Here is a 24,776-nt window from a genome sequence, read left to right on the forward strand (position 1 = left end):
CTTTTGAAACAATTTTGTTATGGATCACGGAACATTTTACAAATATAATATATTATTTATGACAAAAGTTATGTTACGAATTGATTGATGACAGTTCAATCAATATGTCTGCGCCCATGGTCTAAGATCTATTCAGAAAGTGAGTTCACGGGCATTAATTAAATCATCAAGCAAAGAGAAGGAATATTTGTTTAGAGGCACATTTGCACATTTTTAAACTACAGCTATTTGGACGCTTGTTTATGATAGTTTCAATGCTGATGATACAAGTCAAAACTTGCCCAAACCTAGCCCGAGTACTCTGACTGTAACCTCGTGTATGGAATCGATATTGTCTTGATAGTATTGTTCGAACCAAATTGTTAACAACTACAAAAAATTACTCTCCTACCTTTAATTGCCGTTAGATTTACTCCAAAGTTTGTCCAGACACAAATCGCAAAAAACACACTGCAAATATACAGATTCCACACACGAGACTGCAACGATGTCGCCGATATTGTCTTTGCTGAGATTGCATCTAGGGAAAAATGTATGCAGTTTTCTGCCGTCTGCCATGTTGTTTGTTTATGGAATACTCTTCAAGAGGGGTGAAAGCCTCTAAAGTATGTGACACAATTAATATGAAATCGATGATCATAATAATAATAATAAATAATAATAATATGATGTCATCACGTTTGCTTTTATATTTATATCATAACATGTTATGACGTTAGATTAAGTCCTATCCTTTCACCCCTCTTGAAGAATATTCCATAAAAAGTCAAAATGGCAGCTGATACAAAATTATATGCTTTTTTCCCTATGCGCTCTCAGCGAAGTCGATATAGATGACATGGTTAGCATCTGGTATGTGGAATATGTGTCATTGTAATTGTTTTTTCAAGATTTGTGTCTGGACAAACTTTGGAGGAAATCTAACGGCAATTAGGCCTAAAGGTAGGAGAGTAATTTTTCGTAATTGTTAACAATTTGGTTCGGACAATAGTCATTTCGTACCAAAGTCATTTCGTACCATCCATTTCGTACCATAGTTTATGGTCATTTCGTACCGTAGTCATTTCAAACCATAGTCGTTTCGTACCATGGTGCTTTGGTCATTTCATGTAATGCCACTTCTTATGTTTGTAAGTAGATGGTGGATTGTACGATTTTGATCACGGCATGCGGTTGTCATTAAAATTCAAAGCGACAGTGTATTAAATATATTTCTTACTCCATGTGTACGTCTTTGTGGGTCATTAAGGTTTTTCTGATATCAGCTTGTCTTAGAAGATCTTGATATGTTATTCTAACACAAAGTGCTCATTGGTAATTAATGTAACGATGAACGGAAACGTTTGAAGATAAAAGTAATATATCATCTTTTTCTTGTTATTTGTTTGTTTCTTTCTTTCTTTCTTAAGGGTGGGACTTCAATATAGCTGCATTAGCCTAATGTTGTTTAAAGCAGTAATTCGACATTTTACTATCTATCAGTCAACTAAGCTACGCAATAAATGATTGAGGTACGAAATGACTTTGGTACGAAATGACCAAACAGACATGGTACGAAATAACCATGGTACGAAATGACTATGGTACGAAATGACCAAATAACTATGGTATGAAATGACCAGGGTACGAAATGGTGAAATTGGGTACGAAATGACTATGGTACGACATGACTATGGTACGAATTGACTGGTTATCGACTGTAAGAGAGCTAGACGGACATTTGGACATTAATCATTAATACACATAGTACAGAAAGAAACCCAAACCGTAATGTACCCATTCAAAACATCGTCAACATCCCTAACTGCGTTAGGCTTTAAATTCCGTTCGTTTGTTTTCACGTCCACATTTAGCGTAAACAACATCATATTTGTTGTCATCTGCTGGTCGTTCATAATTCAAAATAATTTTCATCAAATTTTTTTACAAAAACTAAAATCATTAATTTTACGAAGTCCATTTTTTATTCGTTAAAATATGGGATCCAGATTGATATATTTGTTTTAAAGTGGAGGATATTGAATTAACATTCAGTGCATGTCACATGACCTAACCATACTAAATTAATTAAATCAACAAGGACAAATCACATGTAATTTACAAGTATGATTTTTAGCCACTCATTGTAACTGATTGTTACAAGTTTGTTTTCAGTTATTATTATATGTATGTTATGGTTTTTTTTATTAAGTCTCAAATTACACATTTTTTATTTCTTAAAGTGTCAGTATATATTTGTGGTCCGGGTATGCATCTTTCCAACACATAAGGGTCATGTTTGAATTTACTCTTCCTTTAAGTTTAACGTGCCAAAGCCTGCAAAGTCAAAGGTTAGACAAATTACATACATGTATGTCAAGGTTGACTGTTACATACATAGATATTAGCACATTGGTGCAGGGGATAATTAAGTCCTTTCTGGCATCACAAATTGTCCCATGCTGTTGCTGGGACTCGAGCCTATGGCGCTGAATCGCCCGCAAATTGCTGACTAACTACGATGCATTCTGAGCTATCCAGACATCCATATATAAGGATGCTGTTTAACTCAACCACATGCATGCATGGGGCCTATAATCCACGCTGTCGATCCCACTAAATGCATGACACAGTGGGCAGACCTGGCACTGGCTAGTATGTATTGATGTATGAATATCTATATATTGTATGTATGTCGAGGTTGACTGTTATGCACCTCTAAAACTCGACGCGTGTGGATTGATCAAACTGTCATTGCTGATAGTATTTTAAAGACGAATGTATTGTCCATCATGTCAAACAAGCGAAGCACGCCTGTCTCGGGTGGTCTTGGCTGTCGAGGATTCGGGTGATAATTATAGAATAATAGATCGCCGACTAAGCGGAACGAAATTATCCTATCTTTGGTAGTCAGTGTTCGTCCGTGATGGACAGCCTTGCTACGTAATACTTAATTACAGACACAGTCTGATTAACTCAAAGAGCAGTTGTAATAATTGTTAACGCTGTTTGTTTTTGCTCTCAAATACGTGAATTGTGTCAAACTTTAGCTATTCTATTTATGTGTTTATCAATTACCAATCATTTAGTTATGTAAAAAATTTATACATCACAGATTGAGAAATCTGGGAAAGGACCCGGTAATGTGGGGTTTCCCAGATTGGGCGTAGGCTAGTGCCCAGAAAGGGAGGGTGGCCAGAAATGGAGGGTGGGTGGCCAGATTGGACAAAGAAAGTAGAGGTGCAAAGCGTAAATAATTTTGTGTAAAACAAATGTATTTATAGTGTTAATCAGCATTCAGTGTTTTATTTGTTAGTTACGTTCCACCATGTTTTGACATCTGTAAAATATGTCAACGTTACTTTTTGTTATTTATGTATGTATGTAAATGCCTTCTTTTTTTTCTTTTTTTTTCTGTCAATAAATACATGTAGCCTATATGCCCAAGCATATATTTCAACTTCATCTGGGTGATCCTTTTTGTTTTATTTACTTACTTTTACAATATACGCAAAATGAATGTACGACAGGCATCAAAGATGCCAACAGCTGGGGTGGGATTAGTCCAGCACTGTTGATTATTCATCTCTAGCATGTATATAATGATAGCCAGGTGGGTGTAGAGTTCTCACCCTTGGAAACTCCAAGATGGCCGCCATGGAATCAACTTATTCTCATATCTTCGCCACCAGATAAGATACAAATATGATTGAACTGTCTTTTTATATGTTTTCAGACACGACGAATCCGAAGCCACTAATATTTATTTGAACAAATGTATAGAAAACAACATGGCGGCCATATATGTCCTAAAAATGGCGGCCGATGATGCAAATGTGGACTATCACAGAAGTTTGACTACCAGATAACTTGACTATATTAACTTTCTCTAGTTTCAGATGGAGAAAATTCAATACAGATAAGTCAACAGGCACATCGATTCTAAATAAACACATGTTATACCCAATCAGGCGCGTGTGCAGGGGGTGGGAGGGTTTGGGGGTCAAAACCACCACCCTGCTCAAGGCGAACTTTTTTTTCATATCCCGATTTTTAATGTAATTTCTTTCCAAAAAAATGTTGTCAGAAAGCAGCTCGGCTAGCCAGCAGAAAACACCTCAGAATAGCCCTAGAAGGGGTCAGTTTTTCAAAATTTTCGGGGGGAGGGCCCTCCAGACCCCCCACCACGGGCCCCCTGCAAAATTTCCTGCACACGCCCCTGCCAATATCCTTATCTCCATCAAAAGTATTAGTCCTCCTCTTCTTCTAAACGCAGAACTTCCATAGTCTTTTCATTTTGACAGGCATGTCCACCATTGCAAGAGCAAAACATTGTACAGGCCATGTTAGAACTGCTGCATGTCATCTCACTCTCACAGGAATACTCGATCAACTTCAGCAACTCCGCTGGGACTAGCAATATATCAGCAGGGACAGTCGTTGGGATGAGTGCGTTCGACCCCTCTCCTTTCGACCAACCATAAGCAGTTGGTTCTAAACCTGGCGGATTTTGCTCCAAGGCATGCAGCCAAACTGCTACTTGAAGATGGGCCCTGGCCACATTTTCCATGAAGGAAGATACTTCTGCGTCTGTGTTGCCCAACAAGTTGAGGCTATGTTTACCAGATCTCAAAACTTTAAGTGCTATTCCCTTGCCAATACTAAAGTAGGATGCCACAGTATCACAACCAGTAAGACCGTGAGCAGCCTGTAAGTCTGGTATGATTAAGCTGTGTTTTTCTGCTTCTGCGTTGATGTCCAAGACAGCTCGACCTTGCAGGATATATTGCCCTCGTGACAGAAATACAACAGGAGGATGAAAATATCTGTATCATCTGCGACCACCAGTATGGTACCAATTGTCACACGTGCAACTTTCTGGACAATCAGAGTATCGCCCTCTTCCTGTGTTGTAGTCATGTCCTGCCGTTTGTTTACAATACCACATGTGTTCTCTACAGGGACAGGATCACTGCCAGTGATGACCAGTTTATGCCTTTGGAACTCCTCCTTATGTGACATAAGATCTTCAACAATGAGATCAATGAGTTGTACTTTATTGGTGGTGACGGTAAGGATGACTTTCTGCGGTGGTAGACTAGCTGTGCAACATAACGTGTACATCCTGCTGGCTGACTTGTCCCTGCCACGAAGCGTTGTCTCTACTACCCTCAATGTACCAGTCGAAAACTAGATATACATCACTTTTTGCCAAGTGATTGTGAAGGTAACTGTGAAACCGATCAAGGTAGTCCTGTACAGTTCCAGATGATGGCCAAGGCACTACCCAGACGGCAGCACACCCATCGAGGAATATCGCTTGCACACCTCTTTCAGCCAGCCTCCTTGACATTTCCACTTTGAGGGCATTCTTGAGATTGGATTTGGTTTTGGCATCCCTCATGTTTCCATTCTTATCAAACATGGACTTAGGAGGTGATAGTTCATGACTCATCAGAGCGTCTGTATCGAGATCGCGTGCGCTGGACTGCAAGCCCATGGCTCTAGCGTAGATGATCTCTGTGTCAAACACTTTGGTCTCTCCTATTTTAACATGCTTGTGTGAGATTGCCATGGTGGTTACACTTCTGGATATTGTGTCGTGGAATCCATCTGGCCAACTCTGCTCAAAAGACTCCATCTGTGTTCTGCCTAGTTGTACTGCCTTATCGACATTGACAGAAGAGTGAGTAACAACTTGCCCAGTAACAATGTTGATCAGTCCATCTGAATGTTGTTCCGAGTCGAGTGGTCCTATGCAAAGCTCCAATTTAGCACGCATAGTGTTCCTGTCTTGTTTATCACCCTGGATCCGTGCTGTCATTTCTTCTTTGTGATGGGTTTGGGATGATGGCCCTTCATTATCTCTCATCTGATTCAAGTCATTCAGGATCCCGTGACAGGTATGCAAGCTGTAAGCCCAAGTTTTGAGTGTTTGTTGTTTCAAACTTATGCCAACTATCCCACTTTTGCTATGACCATACCTTATGAAAGTAGTTTCAATGGCCATATCACTCCATATACCATTGAACAGTCCAGCATTATGATGCATCGTGTGTTGTCCTTTGATGAATTGTGTATGGATATCTTCAGGGAGGCCTTGCATTGATCGTAGATAATACAGTGCGTATCGAGCATAATTCACATGTCCTGCCGCAAAGAAAAGGGGGATAATTTTCTCGACGGTGTCTAGATGTAGAGCCCAGTCAGCTTCATGCTCTGCATGAGTGTACTAGAGAATTGTAAAGAGGGGCTTGATGAGACAATCCACCCAGAGCTTTGCTGTTCTATTCTGAGATGCAATATCATCTAAAAAAAAATTGAAGATCACCCATGCTTTCCAAATCGTATTTGGCAAAGACGGGTCGAAGTAGTTCATATACCAGCATCCTGAGGACTTTGACACTATGGGGGTATTTCTTGCCACTCAGCATTTTCAGTACACCTCCAAATGTAGCGTTTAGTACATCTACAATGCCAGTTTCAGCCATTCGTGTGCCCACACAGCCATGTTCAATGGCACAGCAACCAATTACTGTAACTGGTTCCCTTACAGAAAGTACCCACTGATAAGTATGATAATTGGGTCAGCATATATCATCGAAGGTATAACATGTGCTATTTCAGAATCTCTGTGCCATGTTGTCTCATTTGTAGTTATTTCTCTCCATCTCAGACCTGAAACTAGAGAAAGTTAATAAAGTCAAGTTATCTGGTGGACAAACTTCAGTGATAGTCCTCTTTTGCATCATCGGCCGCCATGTTTAGGACGTATATGGCCGCCATGTTGTTTTCTATACATACTAAATATTGGTGGAATCGGATTCCTCGTGTCTGAAAACATATAAAAAGACAGTTCAATCATGTTTGTATCTTATCTGGTGGCAAAGATATAAGATATGAGAATAAGTTGATTCCATGCCGGCCATCTTGGATTTTTGAATTTTTCTCAATTTTCCCAAGGATGAGAACTCTACACCCACCTGGATATCATTATATACATGGTAGCAATGAATAATCAACACTGAAAAAAACTATAACCGGCAAAAAGGGGTCTGGCAAAAAAGTTGCTTTTGGCTGCCATACTAGATGGGATGAGATGGGGTGGTGTGGGGTGAGGTGACTGACATATTAATTCGCCTTTCAACTGGGGATGCATAGTTTTTAGAGTTCAGAGGTAGGCAGCGAAGCAATCTAATTAAAATTAGCACCACTATTACATGTGGATCTAACAGCAGCCAGTTGGAGCTCATGTCCACCAATCAAAACCTTACTTGCAGAATCATGCCAGTGATTTGAAAATAATTTGAAAACATAGCGAATTATTCTGAGGGTATACGATATGTTTCATGTGAATTACGAATGCCTTATTTAGACCAGTAGAACTAATTTTAATCAGATTGCTAACAACACTGCGTAGTCTCCAATGTCCAGGTAACATTTTGTCTGTAAATAATAATTTAAATATGGACCAATCACACTTCGCCTTTTATAACGTTATTTGGGAGCATACAAATTCTAAAAATATTGGGCGAGTCTATTTTAGTGGCCGCAGTACAGCGAACCATACCAATACGTTATCAGTCTTCAATTTTACATTAAAAATTATTTATTTATTTATTTATAAAAAAAACCCCTACTAAATCAGTCTTCAGTTTTACATTACAAATTATTTATTATATAAAATAAAACATGTTTTAAGGCATTCGTAATTCACACGAAACATGTCGTATACCCTCAGGATAATTCGCAATGTTTTCAAATTATTAAGCGAAAAAATCCCAGCTTCAATGTACTTTCAAATTTAAACTCTTATATATTAATTTCGAAAACTCTAACTCCTTGAAACTCGAACTATTTCCTCGTCCCCTTCAAGATCGAGTTATCGAAGTTTGACTGTATACACATGCATGTATATATGAAATATCATAAAACTTTAATCTTACAATTAGTTATGCATGTTATAATTTTATTATTAATGTACATAGGAAGACGATGATTCAAGGCACCCCAACCTTGACATTGTCAGTGATCTTGGGTAATAATAATAATAATAATATTTTATATCATATAATGGCCTTAAAAATTGAAAAAGATGAATCCCACCTGTTTACTCATGCTGGATGGTGTTACACATTGTTTACCATCTAGAGCAGATTCATTTTATGTCCACGTTTTTTATTTTTAACGTTAACTGATTGAAATATATTTTATTTTGAACATGGAGGTATTGTAACTGAAATATGTAGACCATTATAAGTACACATGTACGTATTATATTCATGTTTTTGACATTGATGGTACCATTTGATGAAAATATAATCAGTAAAATCATACCCATTCCAAAATGTACACATACTTTGGTCAAAACATATCTATGTTTTACATTTTTCATTAATGTAAATTATCATGCAAAATGTTCCTGTTTAAACATCATCATTTAACAGAACGTACATTTGAACAGCTTGTCCCAGAATTGTACTTGAGCTATATATGACTAAATAAAGAATTGAATTGATCACTTCTGGAACATTTGATCCTCAGTTGTATAGGTTTTAACTATGTTACTGACTGGCGTTGATTGTCAATGAATTGTTGGTTTTAGTTTGTCTACATACATGACAGTATTTGTCAGACATGTTATATATTAGTTTGATTTTTTTTGATAATTACACATATGTACACATAATTGATTATTTTGTATATATATATACAGTTACTTGTTCTATTTGTATTGTTTTACTTCCAGAAAAGATGTTTCGAATTGCCTTCTGAATAATAAGAACTTATATTTTTGACGGATGAGATAAGTAGAAACCATGACAGAAAAGATGCCTAACATCAAATCAAAGTTTGTGATGCTGTTCAAAGCTCCCAAAGAAACTGAAGAAGATAATTTTGTTGTGGTATTGTTTTATTCATTTTATTTTTGCACCTAAAATATATAAGATTGATTATTTAAATTTAATTTAAAAAAAAGAAGTAGTTTAATTCTGCTTTTGCATATACATGTATTATTACTAGTAGATGGATTTGTGTTAAAGATTTTAAACACAGCAAAATAATACTCAGTTTTCAAACAGTGGTTATAATAGCCTATGGCATGGCAGCTGCAGGTTTTAGTTGTAAAAATTCACACTAATTACAGATAAAATCTGACAGAAATAACTTTTCTTTTCTTGCAGCATCTGAAGAATGCAGGTTACAATGCACTCAGCATCCCAGTGTTAGCATTCAAGTTTGTAAACACTGAGAAACTAGCTTCCTGTTTGCAAGAACTTGACTCCTATTCTGCTGTTATATTCACCAGTCCTAGAACTGTCCAGGCTGCAGTGCTTGCGGCAGAACATATCCAGTGTGAGTTACAGTGTAGTCCAGTACCACAGCATTGAAACATATCACTTCTACAGGACCATAGGAACTTAAGGCCCAAAACATGTACCGTTTTGTATTCTACTACATACATGTGTATATATACTCTGTTAAAAAAGAAACGCATAGGTGATAGGGAAAGAAGAATAGTGTTTGATTTTACAAAATATAGTTTTTTTGTACAAGTTGCTGAATGACCGTGTTTGCTAATGTTCCTGGAATGGGACAGCATGCCCAAATGCACCATAAAACCAATTTAATGCACGTTGTGCTACAATTGCAGGAAATCAGTGTGAAATGGTCAGATTTTGGCGAATGCATGTGAAACTCTGGGAAAAGATTGGGGTAGTGATGGGTATTTAAAGCTGCAATGCTCACAATGATGCCTCATTTCCATTTTGACGTAGATGAGTTACAAGATGCCAAGACTAAACCTGCCGAATCGAAACATTGCAATAGGCTGCCTCCAGTTAGGTGAATCACAGTCAGCAGTCGCACGCCACATGAACAAGATTGCTACATCCAGGTTCTTGCACTTGCATCACCAAACTGCCACAGCAACGAACACTGCTGGACACATACCTGACTTGAGAAGGGTGTCTGCATAAACCATTCGGAACCGACTTTGAAAAGCTGGTTTATGGACTAGGAGATAATATGTTGGCCCCGTTCTGCAACGTCAACATCAACATTTACGTGTTCGCTGGTGCACGAATGTACAGTGGTGGACCTTGGGGAAACTGATGGTGAATGTGGTTCAGCGACGAGTCAGGTTTCTTTCTACAGCGACGTGATGGACGACAACTTGTTTACAGACGCAATGCAATGAACAGATGCAATGAACATTTTGCCAACAACTGCGTTGCCCAAGTTGATAGATTCGGTGGAGGTAGTGTCATGATGTGGGGAGCCATCTCATACACCAGCAGAAGTGAACTTGTGTTTGTACAAGGCAACCTGACAGCTGTACGCTACCGGGATGAAATTCTTCACTGTCACATGCTTCCCATTTTGGATAAACAGAGAGAACCTTTTCAGCAGAACAATGCCAGGCCGCATATGGCACATGTAACCATGAATTTCCTACAGAATGAGAACATTAATGTGCTGCCATGGCCATCAAGATCGCCAGATCTCAACCCCATTGAATATCTATGGGATGAACTGGACAGACGTGTACGCCAGCATGACCTGGAGCCTCAGACACTTCTGCAACTGTCACATGCACTGCAGAAAGAATGGGCTAGGATTTCACGTGCGCGGATTCAGAGATTCATTAAGTCTATGCCATGGAGATGTCGCGCAGTGATTGCTGCTGCTGGTGGCCACACAAGGTACTGTTTTCAGCGCCCTCATGCGATGCTGTTTGGTGACGAAAACGCCTCCACTGCCGTCAGTCCATAGCAAGAACATTGTCATGTACTAATGTCAAATATGACTGTGATACAATCATAAATAACAAAATTATGCCACTTTGTATTAAAGAGATAATTCCATGAATATTTCGCCTATGCCTTTCATTTTTGACAAAGTATATAATACCAAAAGATGTGGTTGTACGCACACACATACTCATGCACACACACACAGACTTGCTTCACATATCATTCCTAAGGGCCTGGGCCCGTGCTTAGCATCTAGACTCAAATCTCTTATGATGTCACACACATACAATTTGTACGGCATTGTCATGGTGTTATGTAATCTCTCACGCTATTAGAGTTTAGAGTCTAGACTTTAAGAAGTTTTATAAGCACCAGGCCTGTTCTATAGTCCGAATTGAAATTTGTGGACCTCAGAGGTACATGTAATCTAGTTCAAGCATACAAGAACTTGAGCAATATATGGTATCAGTAATATGTTCCCTACTTGTGAAAAAAAAGAGAAGATTTTAAAAAGAATACAGATAAAATGTTGTGGAAATTTTGTCAAGTAAATCATGCATCAGCAAACATTTGAATTTATCATGCAAGTTTGTATAGCTCAAAAGAGTCAAATTCATATTTAGAGTACTTTTGATTATTTTTTTGTACTGGCCTCTTGATATAACGAGTCTAATAGTTTTCTTCACCCAGTGTTTGTGCAAGTCCAGTTTTGTGTCTCCCATTGTTCATTCACACATTACATTTAGAACATCATACATATACATGTACTTGTAGTTGTAAAACTAACAAGCCCTTGAATTTGCCAAATTAGAGGGCAAAGCCATTTGGTCTAGAAAAATAGATATTTTATTTGGGCATTATGACCAGAAGGCGGGGCAACAAGGCAAACTTCTTTCTAGCCATAATAAATTATTTCTTCATCTTCATTACTTCCTCTTTTTTTCCCCAATATTATAAATTTTAAAAATAAATTTGCATTGAAATGGTTATTTTTAATTAAGTTTTTCATTTGTTTTAAGCATCTGAAAGCGGCCCTCTTGGATTAGACAAAATCAAATGTTATGTTGTGGGAAAGAGTACCGGGGCTGCAGGTGAGTGTTTTTATTGATTAAGTAACTTCTAATTTATAACAAACTGTGTGACAGATATTAAGCATATCAAACTGTGATATAGTATATTTTATACCAGTAAAGTATCTGATGTTAAGCTAAGATTGGCAGAATTGTTTTGATTTGTCATTACTGTATATTGTTCAGTATTTAAGTCACCTGAATGAAAGGCTCAGTTGACCTATTGTGATCCGTTTTCATCTGTTGTCATCCATTGTTACATTGTGTGATGTAGTTGCTGGGTTAATAACAATGTGATGTGTTTGCTATTTTCCTCGGGGTTAATAACAATGTGATGTGTTTGCTGCTTTCCTCGGGGTTAATAACAATGTGATGTGTTTGCTGCTTTCCTCGGGGTTAATAACAATGTGATGTGTTTGCTGCTTTCCTCGGGGTTAATAACAATGTGATGTGTTTGCTGCTTTCCTCGGGGTTAATAACAATGGTTAATAACAATGTGATGTGTTTGCTGCTTTCCTCGGGGTTAATAACAATGTGATGTGTTTGCTGCTTTCCTCGGGGTTAATAACAATGTGATGTGTTTGCTGCTTTCCTCGGGGTTAATAACAATGTGATGTGTTTGCTGCTTTCCTCGGGGTTAATAACAATGTGATGTAGTTGCTGCTTTCCTCGGGGTTAATAACAATGTGATGTGTTTGCTGCTTTCCTCGGGGTTAATAACAATGTGATGTGTTTGCTGCTTTCCTCGGGGTTAATAACAATGTGATGTGTTTGCTGCTTTCCATGGGGTTAATAACAATGTGATGTGTTTGCTGCTTTCCTCAGGGTTAATAACAATGTGATGTAGTTGCTGCTTTCCTCGGGGTTAATAACAATGTGATGTGTTTGCTGCTTTCCTCGGGGTTAATAACAATGTGATGTGTTTGCTGCTTTCCTCGGGGTTAATAACAATGTGATGTGTTTGCTGCTTTCCTCAGGACTATTAACAATGTGATACATTTGCTGGGGGTATTTTTCTCAGGATTAATAACAATGTGATGTATTTCAGCCAAAAAAGCTGGTTTCAAACCTGAGGGAGAAGGAGCTGGAAATGCAAGTGAACTGGCAGACATCATCATTGCAGGTCATGTATTTGTAAAATTATATATATTTTTTTATAATCATATAATCAACATTAAAATATTTATTTCTAACTACTGGTAAGCATCTTCTGATATTATAGATCAGAAGGAACTATATTTAGCTCATGGTGTACTTGTATTCAGTACTAAGATGAGCATGGCTATTTCAGTTGTAATTAGCCAGAATTCTGTTGTTGGTAAATATTGAAATGTTGTTTTAATGCGATTATATTGTGAAACCTTATAAAAGTGGACCCTCTGTAAATTGGAATTCTCTCAAAACTTGATGTCCTTCACGGTCCCTTTTTAAACATCAGTACAGAATAGAACCTCTCTAAACTGGATATCCCTTATAAACAGATTTTTTACTTGGTCCTGTGGGTGTTCAGTTTAGACAGGTTGTACTGTATAATATTTATTATATACAATTTAATTCCAATTTAATTTAATTCAGTTCAATTTATTGCATATTACCAAACAAACTAGTGTCAGCAAACAGATAAAAACAAACAAATATACAACATCAATAACAACAACAACAATTAATAATAATAGCAATATTAATGTACAGGCAAAGATGGAGACACAAAATATGTCGAGACCACCATATAATGATGTAAAATGTCTGGTTTTAGAAGAGGCTTGTTCATATATACTGGAATTTTCATTGAGACATCAGCTTTTATTGTATTCTGTTCTCATGATATATCAGAAATGATAACACTTGGAAAAAGTAAGCAGCCTTTTAGTTCGGCTTGCATTAGTTTGTCCTCTGCAAGTCCACTTTATAATTTGCATTGTGGAAATATGTTATTGACATACTTTGAATCACCCAGATCCAACCAGTGCTCCATGGTTGGTATATATCAAAGGCCGTGGTACATGTGCTGTTCTGTCTGCGGAGAAGTGCATATAAAAGTTTCCTTGCTGCTAATGGAAAAATGTAACAGGTTTTTTCTAAGACAACGAGTCAAAAATTACCAAATGTTATCCTGTCTGTGGGATGGTGCATATAAAAGATACGTTGCTACTAATTTCCTATCTAAGACTATATGTCAAAATTACCAAATGTTTGACATCCAATAACCGATGATTAATAAATAAATAAATGTGCTATAGTGGTGTTGTTAAACAAAACAAACTTCAACAAACTTACAATAGCCAGTGTGCTCTAGTGGTGTCGTTAAAACAAATTTTAACTTTTAACTTTTACTTTGAATCAAATCATGACAAATAAAACATTTGTGCTTTTTCTTTCTTTACAGGGTCTAACAGTGAAGGCACAAAACCTTTCCTTTACCCTTGCAGCAACTTAAGACGAGATATCATTACAGAAAAGCTGAAGGGCAAAGGTTAGCTGTACTGTCTACTTGAAGACAGATTAAAACACTTTTCAGTAAAAGGGCTGTATTATACATGTGATAGGACACCACATACCACATTCTTTAGACTGACTTGGACTCCACATACCACATTCTCTAGACTGACTTGGACACCACATACCACATTCTCTAGACTGACTTGGACACCACATACCACATTCTCTAGACTGACTTGGACACCACATACCACATTCTCTAGACTGACTTGGACACCACATACCACATTCTCTACACTGACTTGGACACCACATACCACATTCTCTACACTGACTTGGACACCACATACCACATTCTCTAGACTGACTTGGACACCACATACCACATTCTCTAGACTGACTTGGACACCACATACCACATTCTCTAGACTGACCTGGACACCACATACCACATTCTCTACACTGACTTGGACACCACATACCACATTCTCTACACTGACTTGGACACCACATACCACATTCTCTAGACTGACTTGGACACCACATACCACATTCTCTAGACTGACTTGGACACCACATACTACATTCTCTAGACTGACTTGGGGGAACCCTGCTGATCTGATGGAGATTGATGGACAACATCTTGCACATCAGACATGATGAAAATAGTCTTATGTCGTGCTCGCATCGGTCATACCTACTTGACCTATTCATTTATCTTGAAGAAGGATCCTCCATCTCAGTGTGAGCACTGTCAATGTACTCTGACGGTACGCCACATTTTGGTGGAATGTACTCATCTCAAAGAAACTAGAAAAGATATATTTGGACAACGAAATGTGATGGAATCTTTTCGATACCATCCAGAACTTTTATTACAATTTTTACATGATACTGACTTTTATTATAAATTTTAATATTACCTATCTGTGATATTTTAATTTTTTGCACAGTTCTTTACACTGTGTTTTGATTTCACTGTTGAATTTTTATATTGATAGTTATCATCACATTTCTTTTGCTTTGACCATAGTTTGACACCCAATAGCTGATGTATTTTGTGCTGGGGTGTCGTTAAACATCTAATCTATTCTATTCTATTCTATTCTATTTTATTCTATTCTATTCTATTCAGGATATGATGACAAAAATTGTTTCTACAAGACAAGAAAAGAAAAATTTCTCTCAACATTTATTTCAATAACAGACTGAACTTCATCATTGATAAGCACATTTATTATTTGATTTTGATAATATAACAGTCTTGTTATAACATATTACAGCCTCGTAATATTAAATTGAATGCTGTAATTGAGATAATACTTTCTATTTGTTGTGTCCAAGGATATATCCCGCAAGACCACTAAATGTCAAAGATTCTTCCATTAAAATAGTGCAACATATGTTCAGTAAAATGTTTCATGTACTGATCAGATAAGAGTGATCTTTATTTATAAAATAACATTGAATGGATATATAATGAATTGATTATTATTCATATCTAATTCAATGTGTGCACTTACCATGTGGTATTTATCTGCTCTCCAGATTTCACCCTGAATGAAGTGACTGTTTATGAAACATGTCCAAACGAAAGCCTGGAAACTGTTGTGAAAAGTGCTGTATCATCAGAGGTAATATAAGGTGTATACTACCAAATCAAATCCCATAGACGACAATTGTAATATATGTGGCTAAAACTCATACCTGCAGGGTATCAATTGACATATACACCGCAGATATAGATACTACCAACCCTCACCTGTAAAGTGAATCAGAAAAAATTGGGGGTGAAGCTACTCATTTCAGAGAGCGTTTATGACTACCCTAGTATTTTGAGTACTTTTTTTCACAGGTACCCCATGCATGTTTCAAGCACACGGTTACTTCACATATTGGTACTAGATGTAATAAAATTGCATACATTTTTTACCCAGATGAAACTGATTATTTTTACAACCAACACACTCACATTTATCACCAATCACAGGACTTGTGGTGTTAACGGCTCTATCAAAAGTTGAGTACACCTCGTACTTTGACCCAGCCAGAAGTTATTTAGTTTAGTACTACCCATAGGACCTGCATTGTACTGGAAAAGTTTTTTTCATAATAATTTTCAAAATAGGTTATTTTAAATATGTTCAGATGTCAATCATGCCACTTTTTTAAGCTTGTTATATATTTCTACACTGGGTAGAGAGTCTCGCACAATTTTAATTATTAATTTGGTACAGTCTGGGTGGTAGGCAAAAAACTTTGTTAAATATTAAAATATTCAAAACAAGACAAAACATTTGGCTAGCTGTTATGACAATAGAATGGTCTGTTATTGTAATACATGATTTATTGTCAGTAACCGATAAGAGACATAGAAATTAATATTTTTTAAAAACCCAACCCAACCTCTAATGAATATATTAATAACTTATAACACAGGTAGATGCATGGTCAGTCTAGGATCAATACCCATTGGTGGGCCCACTGGGCTATTTCTTCTTCCAGCCAGTGCACTACAACTGGTATATAAAAGACCGTGGTACATGCTATCTTTACTGATTCCTTGCTACTAATGGAAATATGTAGTGGGTTTCTCTCTAAGACTACACATCAGAATTACCAAGTGATTGACAACCAATAGCCGATGATTAATAAATCAATGTGCACTAATTTTGTTGTCAAACAAAACAATTTTTTTTAACACAGGTATGTTGATGTACTTTGATATTCATAACTTACAACACTGTTACATGGATATAATGAATACTAATTACTGAACAAGTTATATTGTGCTATAACAATGGTTTGAATTGAAACATACATTCAACTTTCACCCTAGGGACTCAGTCTAAAGAGTACATAATTTGAGTCAAAATTCCTGAAGAAACCAACAAAATTAGCTGCCGGGTTATTTTTTTAGCTAACATAGCCGGGTACTGTATTTGTAATGTGTGTAATTTAATATTTAGTACATGAGTTGTTTTGCACTTGGAATCAGGGTCTGCCCGAGTTTGCCGTGTTCTTCAGTCCGTCTGGGGTACTCAACACAGAACATATTGTAGCTGAAGGAATCTTACCTCTGCAAAAAATCAAGGTATAAGTTTTGTTATATATCCGGTAGCCTATTGGTCCAACCGAAGGGGACTATAGGTTTCATCTCCATTCTTCTGTCTGTCCAACCGTCTGTCCCACATATAATTTTCGCCAATGTTTTTTTTAATAATGCCTTGAGATATTGAGATGACATTTTGTAGATAGTTTTATTATATACTGCTATAGATCAAGTATGGCGATTTACTCATTTTTAACAGAGTTATGGCCCTTTAACTTAAGCGATATTGAAAATGTGTTTTCTGGTTTTTTATTTGCAATGACTAAAGATATTGAGATGGAATTTTGTATATAGTTTTATCGTGTACTGTTACAGATCAAAGGCTATGGTATGTGCTATCCTGTCCTGTGGGATGGTGCATATAAAAGATTCCTTGCTACTAATGGAAAAATGTAACGGGTTTCCTGCCTAAGACTGTATGTCAGAATTACTAAATGTTCGACATCCAATACCTGATGATTAATAAATCAATGTTCTCTAGTGGTGTCCAAACAAACTTTACTTTGACAGGTTGTTGCTCTTGGACCTACCACAAACAAGGAGCTGGTCTCACGAGGTTTCAGTCCAATTGGCACCGCTAAAAAACCAGATCCTGCCAGCTTGGTAGAGGTACTGAAGCAGGTAATGTCATGAATAAGCTTTGTCTACAAACCTATCAATGTAGGTAGAGGTATTGAAGCAGGTAATCTAATGAATACAATTTGTCTACAAAATATACAGCAAGTGGGTTTGAAAATGAGGCTATCAGTATAGGTCAGACCTGTCAACCTTTAGTCAAGAGAAAGCAGGAGGTGTGTTTTGAAAAAGAAGGAGATTTTGTCAAAAAGCAGATTTTTTTAAATGCACACAATTTAACACAAGTTTTTAAAAAGTATTACAATAAGTTATATGAACACTTCATAATGTCATGTATGCTTGTGAACCTTAGATCTTGGCATTAAAAAACCTGAATAAGAACAATAATAATAATAATTAAAATTTTTTTTTAATCTAATGGGAAGAAATTTTACAAGTCAATGGCATTATTAGGACTAAATTGGATAGCTTTATATATAGCAACACTGAATGTCAATACATAGCCACAGTAACTTGAATTTTTTTTATGCTTAGAAAATAACAATTTCCCGGGAGAAACGTTTTTCCCCGGGAGGGTTGACAGGTCTGGTGTAGGTAGAGGTACTGAAGCAGATAATGTCATAACTACGATTTGTCTAGAAACCTTACAGCAAGTGGGTTTGAAAATGAGGTTGTCGGTGTACGTAGAGTTACTGAAGCAGATAATGTCTACAAAACTTACAAGACTTAGTGTTTGAAATACAGGGCTGCTAGTATTAGCAAATGTACTGATGTGTATAAATTAACATTTAGCCAGTAGCTTTAGGACAAAATTGTGGGAATTGATGGGTTGTCTGCAATACTCCCTTGTTATGCTCACCTAAGGGGATAGGGTGGTGATGGGAATATTAGGTCATATAACAAATGATCCTCTGTGCAATGGGTTATATTCCCATCCAAACACTACTTCACAGACACATGTGCAGAAAGTTTAGCAGGGGAGGGTGTAGATTGTAGCAAGCAAAGTTTATAAAGAGGGTCAAGTCAAGACAGCATGTCTTGACTCAAGACATGCTGTCCCGGAAAATATATGGAAAATAAAATAATCTTTGTTTGAATTGGGGAGGGGGTGGTGGGTGGGTGGAGGTATAAATTGTACATAGAATCGCATTAATGGAATATGGGCCTAAATCTCTTACTTCTGTTTTCCACACAGGATTTGGAAAGTGCAGACGGAAATAAGTAACAGCTATCTCTGTTCCACAGCGGATGAGCCATGGAATGAATTTGTTGCATGCTTTGTAACCATATTAAAGAAAAACCTAACAGTAAATATGTTGTTGATCCCTGCTACTTAAAAGTGTATCTCCTGGATATTTCATTATCAACAGCTCTTCATGATGATGTTGTTTCATCAAAATGAGGGACTCATCATGACTCACCACTGACTGTTATTTGTTTTGTTACTGAAAATAAAAGCTTGCTTGCATTGAGTGAATATTAAAATCTGATATTAACATTTATGTACTTGTGTTAGACAAGTAAAACCTGAGTGGGAACAAGTGCTTATCTTAGTGGCAAACCAGGTGCGACATATGTTACCTTGGTCTTTCTGTTCAGTCATTTTAAAATCTAAAAGTGCCATTTTAAATATACAACAGATTCAGAATGTCCCAGGAGAGTGTATGGGTCCTCCCTGAGAAACATGATCATTTCCCACCTTCCCTCAGTCTGTGAGTTGACCATACATGATGATCATTTCCCACCTTCCCTCAGTCTGTGAGTTGACCATACATGATGATCATTTCCCACCTTCCCTCAGTCTGTGAGTTGACCATACATGATGATCATTTCCCACCTTCCCTCAGTCTGTGAGTTGACCATACATGTAGTTTTTGGTATGGCACTATTAGGTTTTCAAAACAACAAAAAATACTTTCTGCATGGATACTTGAAAACTTTGAGATCACCCCCCAACTTCCAGTATGTGTTTAAGTGAGGAATAGTGCTTATGTATAAATATTTATTATGGATTGAAATGCATGTATTGTGCATTTTACCAATGACTGCTCAAATTTTCAGAGAAAAGGTCTTTTCCTCAGATCTGGTGCTATTTGCTTTATGGAATGTTGATGTATTACACATGGTCTGGTTACTCCATTTTTATTTCTTGCTTTGCAGAAATGGTTGTGTCAGTTTCAAAATGTTACTTAAAACGCTTACTGAGAACCCTACAATTTTCAAATGTCAGAAACATAGTCATATATGAAAATATAAACAGTATTTGTGTGTGAGTGTGATTGTGTGTGTGTGATCATGTGCGCGTGTGTGTGTGTATTTTGAAACTAATAATCAATGTTACTGTTATGAGAGGAAAATGTCTTCAATTTTGTTTTGACTGTAGCACATTTTTTTCCACATGAAATATTCATAGCATTTTATTGATTATTAGTTGAAAACTGCAGAGATAGTTGCATGTTTATTGTAGTTACAAAGCAACTGAAGAGAGAAAACAGGTATAAAATAAACATTGGAACTAACTTCAGATTGTATTGTTAGCAAGTTTTGTTATAAAAATAATTTTTTTAAATTTTTACAAACCATTTATTAGTAAACAATGACATAAAATTGGAGTGACCTTAAAATGTGTTATATTCTTATTAAAGTATCATACATTTATGCATGCATGTTGGTGCCTTGTTACACACACAGTTAATATACATGTATTTAGATAGGTGTAATATACATGTAATTGTGATATATACTGTGTTTAATATTTTAATAAGATGTACCTAATATCTGGGTCATTCCAGTTCAATTTAATCAGATAAATATATTATGAATCTTTGCAATATATTAGGACAAAATATCCAATCTATACTTTGTAAATATCCCTGGGGTCTACAGATTTGAGGTGGGGCTGTTCTCGGTTTATTATTATTATTATTATTATATTTTATTTTTATCTAGAAGAGATTGGAATCAAGTTTTTTGTCTGACTGTTGTAAAACATTGGTACACAAATGTCCTTGTTGGTGAAAGCATGCTATTTAACTTGCTGTATACCAGAGATAAATATATAATTATTTCATTGTGGAATGAACATATAAAAGTTTTACTGCTTCTGGATCAAAAGATAAACGTTTTGGAAAACATAATATGGTAAAAAAAAAAAAACGCCTATAAAAACTCCATGTCTAAAGGGCTATATCTTCAAAGCTATTGACTATTGTATCCTAGATGTGTGTCTGAAAATTATGAAAATTATGCTTGAATTTGAAATTGAGGGGTCTTCTGATTGAATTGAACTGGAATTATTCATATTGATCACTTTTACATATTCTGTATCTACTGGGTATTTATCGAGATGACATGAATCGGGAACATAGCTAGTGGGGGTGGGGATCAAAGGGGCAAATGCCCCACCCCCACCCCCAAAACCCCCCAAACAATTTACTGATGATTGATATTGACGTTTTAAATATGTAACCTTCCTGAAATGGCTATAGTTTTCAAAATGTCCCGGGGGGGGGGGGGGGGGGGGGCAGGACCCCCTTGTGTCTTGCGCCTTCCATGCTCTTTCTTTCCATGAATTCATCTGCCTCCGACACATACACACACAAATTCTTAGCTACGGCTAAAATTAGTTTAAAAGCACATCAGTGTTATTCTAGGGCCCTGTTTTATAAAGGGATCATACCGTATTCAATTAAGGTGATCAATGCACTAACATCGCTTCGTAAAACGGGGTCCAGCTCCATAGTTAATTACCATACATTTTCATGCATATTTACGTTTTCTGTCCTTTTTTTCCCCCTAGAATACCGATGTATTGACAGTGTCACTTACTGTCAGTCTTTTTCAGTATTCTCTGTATATAGACAGAACATTAATTTCAGTGTTTTGTATACACGAAATTGTCACAATTGCTTGCTTAGTATAAGCTACACGGTATAAACTAGGTGTGGTGCACGGGGCACATTAATGCAATACTTGATAGTAAAAGTCACACTTACTACGTCCCTCCGGACTAAAACTAGGTGGGGCTCAAAACTAGGTGGTGTTTAATTAAATTCAAGATGCATATTTCACATTTTTACCTCATGTGTTTGTACTGCTTTGTTTTATTTATACAACAAATGTTTTTATATTTAATGAATAAAGCTTTGTAGTAAGAAATATCTGTTTTATTTGTTTATTAACTGAATAATTAAATGGACTGTTTTGGTATGGTATCTTTCCTTGTTGTTTAATGTATTGGCAATGTTTTTTTATATTTGTGTGACAAATTAAAATATCATTATCAGTCTATACTGAGTTGTTTTATTTTTTACAATATCGAGAAAAGAACGTGTACGTAGCATCATACCAAATAGCATATTACCTGGTCAAAATGAAAAATGCGCCTAACTTTAGTGCATTAAATACTAACACGCCTGCTATTGGTGATATATGTAACGGGCATTTTCATAAAGATTTGTTCATCCGACCAGTAAATTCTTGTAATTTAATTTGAATTTGTTTTGGTGTACGGGGTACTATTATGCTTGAAATTTGGAAAGATGTAGCGGGTTTCCTCTGATGACTACGAGTCAGAATTACCAAATGTTTGACATCCAATAGCCGATGATTGATTAATCAATGTGCTCTAGTGGTGTTGTTAAACAAAACAAACTTATTCTTCTATTATGCATGAAATATGTGGAATGCCATTAATCTTAGAATGACACAATTTCGTGCGGAAATACGGTAGTCGAAGACGAACACTAATATCCGAAACTAGTTACAGTATACATGTAGTAAAGGAAAGTTAAAGTCTCTTTTGTTTCACGACATCCACTAGAGCACATTGATTTATTAATCATCGGCTATTGGAGGTCCAACATTTGGTAAATATGACAGTCTTGGAGAGGAAATCTGCAACATTTTTCCATTAGTAGCAATGGACATTTTATTTGCATCTTGCATCACTATGCCTTTTCTTTCTGGTTTTTTTTTTTTTTTTTTTTCCATATTATTTTGTATACAATATATTTTCGTCCTCTCGTTATCTTTCACTGTTTAAATGTGGTTTAAATATACAGTTTAATTATGTTATGTAGTCGCCATGTATATTGTGTGTAGAGGGCCTCGTAAGTTAGCAAAATTTGTGTCGGATTCTTTTGTTCTTTGTACTATAAAATATGTTTACAATCAATCAAACAACTGCCAATAGTTTCCTTTGTTTACCCGAATTCCTTTAGTCAACTATTCACTAGAAATTCTAAATAAACATCACTTGTATAGGCTCGAATATGTCTTGCTATATTTTAACTACAGTATGCTAGCAAGTTTTAAAAAGGGGGCAGGGAGGGTAAAATGAAGTCATGGTGAAATCCATTGTTATCCAATCTGAAGGAAAACAATCGAGAAACACACACAAAACAAACAAAACATTAACTTTTGTAGAAATTTCACAAGAGGTTCTGGAATCCGTTTGTGCCAAAAGTAATAAAATTGTCATTCAAACATTAATAAACCACAGAAAATAAGTTTCACGGTTTGTCTTCGAACTTAATTAAGAAAGCTTGGGCAGTGCGTTTTTTTCATTAAATACAAATAACATCCGTTCTGATCTGTACGATACGATTACCCTGATTGAAGACACAGTTTGATGGCCACATTTCTTAACAAAAGTTTAAAGCTTGTTTTGTTTAACGACACCAATAGAGCACATTGATTTAATAATCATATCGGCTATTGGGAGTAGGGTAAAAGTGTTATGTTCAAATCCTGATACCATTAGTATGCACGATAATTCATTAATATGCAAATGTATGCAGCGTAGAGGAAAAGTCGGCGGACTGTGTGCACTAATGCAAGTGTTGGGGGGGGGGGACGTAGCCCAGTGGTACAGCGCTCGCTCGCTGTGCGGTCAGTCTGGGATCGATCCCCGTCGGTGTGCCCATTGGGCTATTTCCCGTTCCAGATAGTACACCACGACTGGTATATCAAAGGCCGTGGTATGTACTATCCTGTCTGTGGGATGGTGCATATAAAAGATCCCTTGCTGCTAATAGAAAAGAGTAGCCCATGAAGTGGCGACAACGGGTTTCCTCTCTCATCTGTGTGGTCCTTAACCATATGTTTGACGCCATATAACCGTAAATAAAATGTGTTGAGTGCGTCGTTAAATGTTCTGCAGACTTGGAGGAAGCGTCCGCAGGTGCCATGCACAAAATCCTCATAGATATGGATAACTACGAGTGTGAATCTTCGAATCTGAACTTCGAAGAGGTAATAAGCGTTAAGTTGTCAGTAGTTAAATACGAACCATTTCGAGGTTCTTCTTACCTAGACCTACCCTCCGAACTGTCAGATAAACGCAGCTTACTAAATATTAAGAATTTTGATGATGAATTGTGTTTTGTGTATAGCACTTTAGTCCAGCTGTTGCCCGTTTCAGTGGACAGAGCCAAGGAGCAGGTAGATGAATACAAACCACACTTGAATCAGTTATATTGGAATGGATTTACATTCCCCATGCTCCTCAAAGACATTAGTCAGTTTGAACGGGTTAACAGTCTATCCATTAATGTGTATGGATACGAAGACAAAACAGTATTTCCTTTACACATTAGTGACAATATTCAGGTCCCCAGTGAAAGACATATCGGCCTATTGTTTCTGTCTTCAGAAGTGGAAGAAGAAGGAGAACCATCCATCTCTCACTATTGTCTCATTACCAGTTTAGTGGGATTAGTGAGACGGTAGGGGGTTGGCCACGCTAAATGCATATGTCGAAAGTGTCTTTGGTCATTCACATCAGAGACACGTTTAGAAAACCATAAGCCCTACTGTTATTATAAGGCACAAACCATAAAA

At 36.7% G+C, this 24,776-nt stretch overlaps 1 protein-coding gene across 1 annotated transcript; it reads left to right on the forward strand.

Moving 5' to 3' along the window:
• Positions 1 to 93: 93 nt before the first annotated feature.
• LOC121383143 (uroporphyrinogen-III synthase-like) lies at positions 94 to 22,091 on the forward strand. The gene is made up of 10 exons (XM_041512968.1): positions 94 to 139; positions 8,729 to 8,885; positions 9,165 to 9,336; positions 11,756 to 11,827; positions 12,855 to 12,929; positions 14,193 to 14,279; positions 15,794 to 15,879; positions 17,244 to 17,339; positions 17,868 to 17,978; positions 19,129 to 22,091. Exons 2-10 carry the CDS (start codon positions 8,799 to 8,801, stop codon positions 19,156 to 19,158), a joined length of 816 nt encoding a protein of 271 aa, XP_041368902.1. The 5' UTR covers positions 94 to 139; positions 8,729 to 8,798; the 3' UTR covers positions 19,159 to 22,091.
• The last annotated feature ends 2,685 nt before the right edge of the window (positions 22,092 to 24,776 follow it).

Source organism: Gigantopelta aegis, chromosome 10 (genome assembly GCF_016097555.1).
Source record: "Gigantopelta aegis isolate Gae_Host chromosome 10, Gae_host_genome, whole genome shotgun sequence".
NCBI lineage: Eukaryota > Metazoa > Mollusca > Gastropoda > Neomphalida > Peltospiridae > Gigantopelta > Gigantopelta aegis.